Source organism: Muntiacus reevesi, chromosome 3, assembly GCF_963930625.1.
Source record: "Muntiacus reevesi chromosome 3, mMunRee1.1, whole genome shotgun sequence".
Lineage (NCBI taxonomy): Eukaryota > Metazoa > Chordata > Mammalia > Artiodactyla > Cervidae > Muntiacus > Muntiacus reevesi.
The window spans coordinates 98,997,473-99,007,420 of record NC_089251.1 but is presented as its reverse complement, the minus strand read 5'-3'; the positions used below and the strand labels follow the sequence as shown (position 1 = coordinate 99,007,420).

General features: G+C 48.5%; 1 protein-coding gene across 3 annotated transcripts; it reads left to right on the top strand.

The window, feature by feature from the left end:
- The first annotated feature begins 3,658 nt into the window (after positions 1-3,658).
- Positions 3,659-8,371, top strand: ITPRIPL1 (ITPRIP like 1). 3 transcript variants are annotated; one of them, XM_065929803.1, is made up of 3 exons: positions 3,772-4,019; positions 4,206-4,307; positions 5,150-8,371. In XM_065929803.1, exon 3 carries the CDS (start codon positions 5,164-5,166, stop codon positions 6,805-6,807), a length of 1,644 nt encoding a protein of 547 aa, XP_065785875.1. In that variant the 5' UTR covers positions 3,772-4,019; positions 4,206-4,307; positions 5,150-5,163; the 3' UTR covers positions 6,808-8,371. The 3 variants fall into 3 exon arrangements, with proteins under 3 accessions (XP_065785876.1, XP_065785875.1, XP_065785874.1); XM_065929804.1 differs by lacking the exons at positions 3,772-4,019; positions 4,206-4,307 and adding an exon at positions 3,659-3,709; XM_065929802.1 differs by lacking the exon at positions 4,206-4,307.
- The last annotated feature ends 1,577 nt before the right edge of the window (positions 8,372-9,948 follow it).

Here is a 9,948-nt window from a genome sequence, read left to right as displayed (position 1 = left end):
ATATTAATCCACAACTTATGATTTTAATTGAGCATATTTATTCCCATATGGAGAAGGAAATGGCAACCCACTCCAGTATTCTTGCCTGGAGAATTCTGTGGACAGAGGAGCCTGGTGGGCTGCTGTCCATGGGGTCACACAGAGTTGGACTTAGCAGCAGCAGCAGCATTCTTTTTTTTTTTTAATTGTTTTATTTTATTTATTGGACACACATCATTTGGGATCTTAGTTCCCCAACCAGGGATCGAACCCATGCTCCCTCCATTGGGAGCTCAGAGTCTTAACCACTGGACCATCAGGGAATCCCAGCATTCTTATATAATTAGATTCATCTTGATATTTGTCTTTTAGTATGTCATTATACTGCAGATTAATCACTTATTAGAGATTACCTAGAAGATCCTCAATTAAAAGTTAAAAACAAAGTTAAATGGATTTTGAAATATGGAACTGTTCTTTCCACTTGCACCAATATCTGTCAAACTGCTGGAACTGCAGTTCAGAAATCATTCAGAAAATATATCTGCTGCAGATTTATGTGGGAATGGACATCCTGCTTCTTGTTTTATCTTTTGACAGAATGGGAAGTGTATTGAGCAGCTTGCTATTACTTGTGATTCAGTTTGTTGAAATGACTTTATCACAGAATAAATTTTACATAATTGCCATTTTGCCTTGTAATTTTAGGTTGACCTCACTAAGAAACAATATCAAGTCTGCAACAAAAACTAATTTCCAAAGCCACTCAGTGTTTGAGCAAAGTACTTGAGGACAGTTTTGGAGAGAAAAATGTTATCACAGCTCCAATCTTGAAAAAATTGCAAACTGCTGTGTGGTAGGGCAAGTCAGTATATTCAGCTTCTATTTCTGAAGAAAATTCGAAGAACTGATGATTTTTAAGTCCATGAGAATAAGGTAAGTTCACCATTGACACTGTTGATCACTGAAACATGATGGGTTCAAACATTTTACACAAAGTACCTGCCGATGAATAATAGGATGAATAATCATGGGCTTTAAATACCTTCTCACTAGTTTTGTAAATTTGTTCATTGAAGACTTTTCCTATTCCACAAATATTTTTCCCACCATCAGATGTGACATATATTAGCAGATTCTACTTCAGGTTGTACTGAATTAGTGTTTTATCAACTTTGAAATATTCTTGCCTTTAGCTGTCCCATGCAGATATTCATGAAGTCTATTTCAGCAACTACAAACTCTGCTCTGGCTTCTTGAATAAATAGCAACAATTGAACAGTACCAATATTATCTGTAGGTTCATTAATTCTGGGAAAACCACTCAAAATCATTTGCCTTGTTTTTTAATTGATTATTGATCTCTCTCCCAATGTTTTCAAGTCTTTGAGCAATTGTTCTCATCAGTATAATAATTTTCAATAAATTTTAGATTGTACGGGCTAGGAGGCAGAATCGAGTAAATTATTTGGGTACTTACTTTCTGCATATTTATTTTTTAATGTTGAAAATAAATTTATTAAATTTATTCTGGGGGAAAGCTGCTATATATTTTTTAAATGAGTGGCTGCTTCTACAGTTTATTCTTGTGTCATTTGTGTACAATCACAAATTAGTGTGAATGACAAGGCGTCCAAACAGCTTGATTTCCTATTAACCCCACTGACTGAGGCCAACTTCATCATGTTGAAGAAGAAAAATCACTAGAAATCAGACCAAGAAGTGTTCACCGCTAGAGGGCTTTTTGTTGATGTGCAATCTATGGAATTCTCCAGGCAAGAATACTGGAGTGGGTTGCTATTCCCTTCTCCAGGGGATCTCCCCAAAATAGGGATCGAACATGCATGTCTTGCATTGGCAGGGACTTCTTTACCATCTGAGCCACCAGGGAGGCTCTTAAATGGATTAGTAGGTCTCTAATTTGGAGTCTCTAATTTGGTATAACATCTAACTTCATTTCTGTGCAGACCATCAATTAGCAAATGTCTTCTAACCTGACAATCATTTTAAAAACAAACCCTTAGTTGATCATGAAAACACACCTTTGAACACATGACTTTAAAACCCATTGTTTTGCCCACTTTGAAATGTATTTTTTTCACCCTAACATTGTCATCAATTTTAAAATAATAATTTCATTATCATTGATTGATTGCATTGATGCTTAGTAGCAGGAACCTGTGGTCTATCTTCATCATGAAAGTTTATAAAGAGTAACTTTGGAACTTCCATAATGGCCAGTCAGAAGAATCCTTCCCCCTCCACCATAAGTCAGTATTTTTGGAAGTACCGTCCAAGTTGTTTGACATCCCTTCTGCATAGCGACATTCTGCATCCCTAACCACTGGCTAGGAGGTGTGAAATTTATCTTTCAGCAGAAGGATTTCAATTGGTAATTGTGGAGAGATTATGAAATCTTCCTTTTCTCCTTGGACAGTCAACACAAGACAGGAAGGCTAAGATTCCTTCTGAGTCTCTAAAGGTCTTTTTCTTCATTTTTAAATTTTTTGGCCACACTGTGAAGCATACAGGATCTAACCCCAACCAGGGGTCAAATCTTTATCCCCTGCAATGGATGCACAGAGTCTCAACCACTGGACCACCCAGAAAACCCCTAAAGATCCTTTCTAAAAAGCCCATTCCATTGGCATTTCTTAGCAAATCATAAGCTCATCTGGTCTTGACACTTTATAAAGTTCTCTTTCACCCACTCATCTTACCAGCTGAACTACCTGGCAGATTTAGGATTCTTATTCCCAGCCAAGTCTTTGGGTGAGGTCTGGGCCTTTCATGAGAGCTACTTTGATTAGAGAAAGGAGTTGGGGAAAGACACCTGAGTGTGGGTGTTGGCTGGGAGTGAGGCATATTAAGGATGCCGACCACAAACCTCAGGTGCTATACTGACTCAGGCTAGAAGCTGGGACCCTTTGCTGCAGTGCTTGTATCTGGATAAACGTCTCCTCTGGCAACAGAATACAAAGAAACTATAAGTGACTAAAAAATAACTACATGCCTGCTGCAGTTGGGACAAATCACAAACAGCAAGACACAAAAAGACCAACAACCCAACTGCCACTTCTGAGGTTCCCCAGCACGTGCAGTGTCCTGGGCATGATTCCTGCACACGGTGCCACCAAGGGGATGGGCAGACCCCCGGGCCACCACTCTCCCCAGAGCCCTGGACCTGCCCCTACCCTCATCCACTTAAAGAACCAGCTTGCCGCTGCCCCCGCCGCTACCCCCCACCCCAGGGAAGGAGTAAGGGGACCTGTTCCTTTTCTCTCTCCTGCTGTAGCATAAGTCCCAATACAGCTTTGCCTAAATTTCTCATCTGGCCTCTTCTGGCCTCATCAATTTCTATTGATTAGAGTCCAAGGACCCAGGTTGGTAGCTACCATTTTGCGCACCGTCAGCCGCAAGTGGAAATGCCAGACCCGCCCCGCCCCGCCCCCCGCCAACCTTTCTTGGTTATGCCACCATCATCCTTGCTGTAAATATATTCTAAACTCCCATTAAGTATATTCTTCATTGAACCCGGCTGAGTGGAGTTGACAGCCGGCCCTGCAGTGCCCCCTAGCGCCACCTTAGGGAGGCTGACCGGCCAAGACGTGAGTGCCCGTCAGCTGCGAGTCTGGGGCCACAGCTCCTCCGCAGGGCCTGAGGAGCGGAGGCGGCGGACACAAAGCTCGGGTTTCGACGGCGAGGAGGGTCACCGGGCCCCACTCCCGCGGTGAGGTCGCTGGGCGGCCAGGCACTGGCGGGGCGGGGCGGGGCGGGGCGGGGCGGAGCCTGGACGGCGGGAGCGCCTAGTCCGGCTGGCGCCCTCGGAGCCGCCCGGGGCACGGTGGGGTCTCGAGGCCTGCGGCTCGCGGGCGACCGGACAGTCGGGCGAACACGATGCGCTCCCCGGGAGAGGGCAGCGGGACCACTCCCGCGGGCGGACTCGGCCAGGAACCCGGAGCCTGCGCCGCGCGGGGAAGAGGGCGGGGACCGTCAGGCCGCGCGGGCTCTTTAAGACCATATCCGTGCTAACGCCGACTGTGAGTAACCTGGCCCCGGGTCCCGGGAGAAACCGTGAGCTGGCTTGGAAAAAACAGACGGAGGAGCGTTCAGATCTCTGGGCGTGGAATTTGGGGAAGTTATGAATGGCGGCCGGGGCGGGGAGGAGTGTGGGTGGTGGTGTGCGACTTTGATCCAGACCCCAGGTACCTTGTAAATGTTAACAGGGCTCCTGGAGAGGGCGGTGAGAGTAAGCAAGAACAAGTTCCAAAGGGAGGAGAGCCCCCGCCTGGCTCAGGGCCCACACGGTGTAGTCCTTCATGATCTCGGTAAGGCCTAGAGCTTGTGAACAGGTGGGCTGGATTCAAGACCCAGGAAGCTTTAGGCCCCTGCGGTGGTCGAAGCGGCAGAGGAAGCCACCACTGTGCGCTCTGGGAGGCCAGGGGCTTCTGGTTCTTCATGAAGTTTCCTGGACGGAGAGGTGGGGCTGCGCCTGCCTTTGGGCCGGGCTCAGCAGTGGGGCCTCCCGCAGCCCCCTAAGGACCTCAGAGAGCACAGGGCCGGGGTGGAGAGGTGACTGGTGGCACTGGGTCCCCTTGGCTCCCACTGGGGGTTGATCTGCCCGGCACTGGGGAAGAGGAGGGGCTGGGTGGTCTGATGACACAAGGTGTGCCGAATCAGGATTGTGAAGTCACAGAGGAAGTGGGGTGCTCCAGCCGGGCCTGCGGCTGAGCCGGGGCAAGAGGAGGAAAGGTGTTGCCCAGGCAGACCTGTGGAAGGGAGCCTCTGGGGTCAGCGGGGCACACCTGGTGCCCACGGTGGACTCATGAGTCGGGTGAGGCCACCCTGGCCCAAGGGTCCCCGTTCCCCTCCTACTCAGGAACGCAGACAGTTCTGTGGTCCACATTCTGGAAACCTTAAACACCACCATACACCATGTGGAAGGAAAGCAGTTGAGAGACTGGGTGGCACACCCGGTTGCCCCCCTTCCCCGCCCCCAGACTCCCGGGCACACCGCCCCTGCCCTGTCTAGCCCCAGCTCTGTGAGCTTTCTGTTCCTCCTGAGGAGCTGACCTCCAGGACTTGGGGTTCCGGGACTCCGGGGAGTGTGCGCCGGAGAGCAGAGGCGTCCTGAAGAGCACCACTGACTCCCACCCTCCTACTTCTCCAGATGCAGGGGCCTCCATGGCTGTGATAAGCCTTCTGTTCTTGGCAGTGATGTACGTCGTCCACCACCCCTTGCTGGTCAGTGACCGGATGGACTTGGACACGCTAGCCAGAAGCCGGCAGCTGGAAAAGCGGATGAGTGAGGAGATGCGCCAGTTGGAGCTGGAGTTTGAAGAGAGGAAGCGAGCAGCGGAGGAAAAGCAGAAGGCAGAGAACTTCTGGAGAGGGGACACCTCCGGTGACCAGCTAGTGCTGGGGAAGAAGGACAGGGGGTGGCCATTCCAAGTGGATGGCCAGGAGGGCCCCCTGGGCTGGATGCTAGGAAATATGTGGAATGCTGGCCTCTTTTGCATTTTTCTCATTTTTGAGCTCCTGCGACAGAACATGCAGCACGAGCCAGCGTTTGATTCCAGCAGCGACGAAGAGGAGGAGGAGGTCCGGGTGGTGCCCGTCACCTCCTACAACTGGCTCACTGACTTCCCCTCCAGAGAGGCCCTGGAGTCCTTCCACAAACACCATGTCCAGAATGTCACCAGGGACCTGCCCTGCACCTGCGAGTTCGTGGAGAGCTTCGTGGATGACCTCATCGAGGCCTGTCGAGTGCTCAGCCGCCGGGAGGCTCACCCACAGCTGGAGGACTGCCTGGGCATCGGGGCGGCTTTCGAAAAATGGGGAACCCTCCATGAGACCCAGAAGTTTGACATCCTGGTGCCCATCGTTCCCCCACAGGGCACGATGTTTGTGCTGGAGATGAGGGACCCGGCCCTCGGCCGCCGCTGTGGCTGCGTGCTGGTGGAGTCAGAATGCGTGTGCAAGCGTGAGAAGCTGCTGGGGGATGTGCTGTGCCTCGTGCATCACCACAGGGACCACTCAGCCCTCGTGGGCAAGTCCAACAGCTCCGTCAAGGCGGCGCTCTGCACCGGCTCCCACCTGGACGTGTATAAGACTGTCCAGTGGTTCCGGAACATGGTGGGCAATGCCTGGGCCCTCGTGGCCCACAAGTATGACTTCAAGCTGAGCTTGCCGCCGTCCACCACCTGCTGCAAGCTCAGGCTGGACTACCGCTCAGGCCGCTTCCTCTCCATCCGCCTGGTCCTGGGGGTGCAACGGGAAGACACCTTGGTCTACCTGGTGAGTCAGTCCCCCGGCCAGGAACAGCTCACCAGCGTGGACTGGCCCGAGTCCTTTGCGGCCTGTGAGCACCTGTTCCTAAAGCTGGTTGGGCGTTTTGCTCCCGAGAACACCTGTCACCTCAAGTGCCTCCAGATCATTTTGAGTCTCCGGGACCTTCAGAGTTTACCCCAGGGGGCGTCCCGCCCCATCCTCACCTCTTACCACTTCAAGACAGCCCTCATGCACCTGTTACTGCGGCTCCCGCTCACAGACTGGCAACACAGCATGCTCTCCCAGCGACTCCAGGACATCCTTTGGTTCCTGGGCCGAGGCCTCCAGCAGAGGTCTCTCCATCATTTCCTCATCGGTAACACCTTCCTGCCCCTGACCATCCCGATTCCCAAGACATTTCGGAATGCTGAGCCCGTCAATCTCTTCCAACACCTGGTGCTAAACCCCATGGCACATTCACAGGCAGTGGAAGAGTTCCACAACCTTCTGACCCAGGTGAAAGCTCTGCCCTGTTCCTCGCTGGCCGGGGCACACTGACTCGTATACAGGCCATTAAAAAGGGGGAGATGGTATTTCTGATTCCTCAGGCGGCAAAGAGTTTTATTTCTCAGACACATCAGCGGTATGTGTGACCTTCACCTTCCCAGTAGGGGGTTATGATAGATTAAGACACTTAGGTATACATGAAGCAGTTATGAGGAGGGGGTCCAGCCTGCAGGGGCTAATCTAGGGTGGGTCTTTGAAGTTTTCTTCTCCTGACTTAACTTTCATCATGACCCAAAGAGGGCCCAGGGAAATGGATGTTATGGGATTGTCTTGCTGCTAAAGAGTTGAGATCTGGGGGGGACCGTGCAGTTGTGGTATGTAGCAACACTGGAAGTGAAACAACCAGAGAATACCTCCATTCCAGCTTATTCTTTTTGTGTGTGTGTGAATGACTCCACACACATCCCTTATAAACTGGCTTCCTTCTTGAATTCAGCCCAATTCACAGCCAAGCTGGTAGCACCCCATTTTATCCCAAATACTGTTATGGCAGCTTCTCGTTATTGTAGGATCAGTTTCCAGACCTTCATTATTTGAGGATGTTTATTTGCCCTTTTCTTCATTTAGCCCTTCTTCATGTTATGTGAAATATAATATAGCTGTTTTATGCATCTGAAAAAAACTCCAATGCTACCCAAATAACTTATTAGCATTGATTCACAAACAAATATTAAGTCAACAATGGCCTGTCCCTTAATTGAGATGTGTATTCTAAAGTTAATGACATTGTCAACATCTGATGGCCACCTTCGGGCCTGGAAACATCAAAAAACCCTTAAGGAGGACAGTCTCTTGGGAGGCTTGGAAATGAACAATTACTGTTTCTGAGGGGAGTCACTTATTTGTTAAATGGCAAGAAGGTTTAGCTACCACATGTAGCTGTGCTTCTTTTCAGTCTGGTAATGCCTTTGTTTTCTTTCTTCAAAGATGACAAGGTTTTATTTGAACTACGTTTGTGGGTTTGCAAAGCGGGGTCATTGCAATCCAGGCCCATTGCCAGGGCTGGACAGGAAGGGGCTGTGAAGCTGATCAGCTCTAATAAAGCCATGATTCCAGAGATGTGATTGGTATATTTCCCCTTCTTTCAAAACCCTGGGTATCCTAGGGCGGAGCATTAAGAAATGTGAGACACTAGCTGTGGGTGTGGTTGTTTTGGAAATACCAGTGCTATTCCTAGCCAGCACTCCAGCACTGCCAGGAGGAGAACCGGGCCCACATTTACCTTGACCTTGGGTGGGGGGAGCTCTGGGGGAGTTAGATGCTGGCCGCAGAGGCTTTGGTTATAGAATCCACACCCTTCCTTCCACAAAAATAAATGACAAGGGCCCCAGATGCTGATGCCAGCCAATATTTAGGGCCCCACTGCTGCACAATAGCTGCTATCATGTTGTCTGCTGGTATCGGCCAGGTACTGCTTTCAAGTTCAGATGCAATGATGTTGGTTCTCTGCTGGTGGGATTCTGGTGTTTTAAAAACATCCATATGCTTTTGTTTAGAAAATAATTTGCTGATGTTTTACTTCCAAATCAATAAAGGAGACTATTTTCTGTAACAATTGGAATCTGTGCAGTAACACACAGCAGATCAGCCTGTCTCTAAGAAGTTATGTTATCCTGAAAGCTTCATCCAGTATCTCCTGGTGTTTCTCAGTGTATGTTGAGCCAGTCTGCCCTGTGGTTTCCCATTAATGCGGCCAGTAGCCAGGAAGGAATAATTCAGAATCTTAAGTAACACCTAAGTTATACATTTTCAGGATGCCCACACCAAAATATTCAGCCACGTTGAAAGGTCTTAATGTCTACAAGCAATATATATAAACTCCGTAAGGCATATGTCTGTCAGGTAGAAAGAAGGTGGATCTAGGACTGGGTGGTTTCTAGTCTAGGAGGAGACAAGGAAGAAAATGTAAAGTTATGAGTGGGCAGAAGACTACAAAGGGAATAGTCAGCAAAGCTTGGGTGGGGCAGAGAATATAAGAAAGTATAGAAAAAACAAGTAGTAATGAGAAGAACAGAGATGTTGGGCTCTGGGAATATTTCTACAATAAAAGGGGAAACTTCCAGATATTTAGGAAGCTAAGTTTTATTCTCAAACAATATCTGGCTAGTACCCAGGATACAACAGCAATTATAGTAATGGGAATACTTAGTGTTCATTGAGCATTGCCAATGGTCCAGACACATCTGGTAATTCATTTAATCCTCATACTATAACCCCATGAAGTGGGTGCTTTAACCCCTCACCTTACCTAGGAGGAAGCTGAGACTCAGAAGGAATATACAGGGACTTTCCTGGTAGCTCAGACAGTAAAGTATCTGCCTACAATGTGGAAGACCCAGGTTCAATCCCTGGGTTGGGAAGATCTGAAGAAGGAAATGGCAACCCACTCCAGTATTCTTGTCTGGAAAACCCCATGGACGGAGAAGCCTGGTAGGCTACAGTCCATGGGGTCGAAAAGAGTCGGACACGACTGAGTGACTTCACTTTCACTTTCCTGGTGGTCCAGTGGTTAAGACCCCATGCTCTCAATGCAGGGGGGCCTAGGTTCGATCCCTTTTCAGGGAACTAGATCCCACATGCTGTGCCTAAGAGTTCACATGCTGCAACTAAAGATCTGCATAAATAATAAATATTTTAAAAAATAAATAAAGACTCCACATGCCACAACTAAAGATCATGCATGCCCCAAGGAAGAACCCAAGTGCCACAGCCAAATACATTTTTTTTGAAAAAAGGATACAACTTTTCCCAGTAACATAGCTCATAAGTGGCAGAGACTAGAAGAAAGTACCCATCCTACCACCTTCCAGCATAGTCTTGGGAATAAATCAAGACGTAGGGTTTACAGAGTTTTGAAAAGCAAAAAGCACTACATTAAGATAAAAGGTAGTATATTATTGTTTGGGAATTCTGGAAGATTAGAAATTGTTGGTTCTTCATTCAGTCTTTAGGTCAGAAATTTCATACCACATAGAAAAAGGCATTTGCTCAGAGCCATTTCAGCTACGTGTTGAACCCCAATGATGTGGTGGTTTACATCAGGAACTACATTATGTACATGATGATATGAGCCAGCTGCAGGCTGGAAGATCTGGGCAAATTTAAGCTAAAAGGTTGCTTGTACAGGTAGCC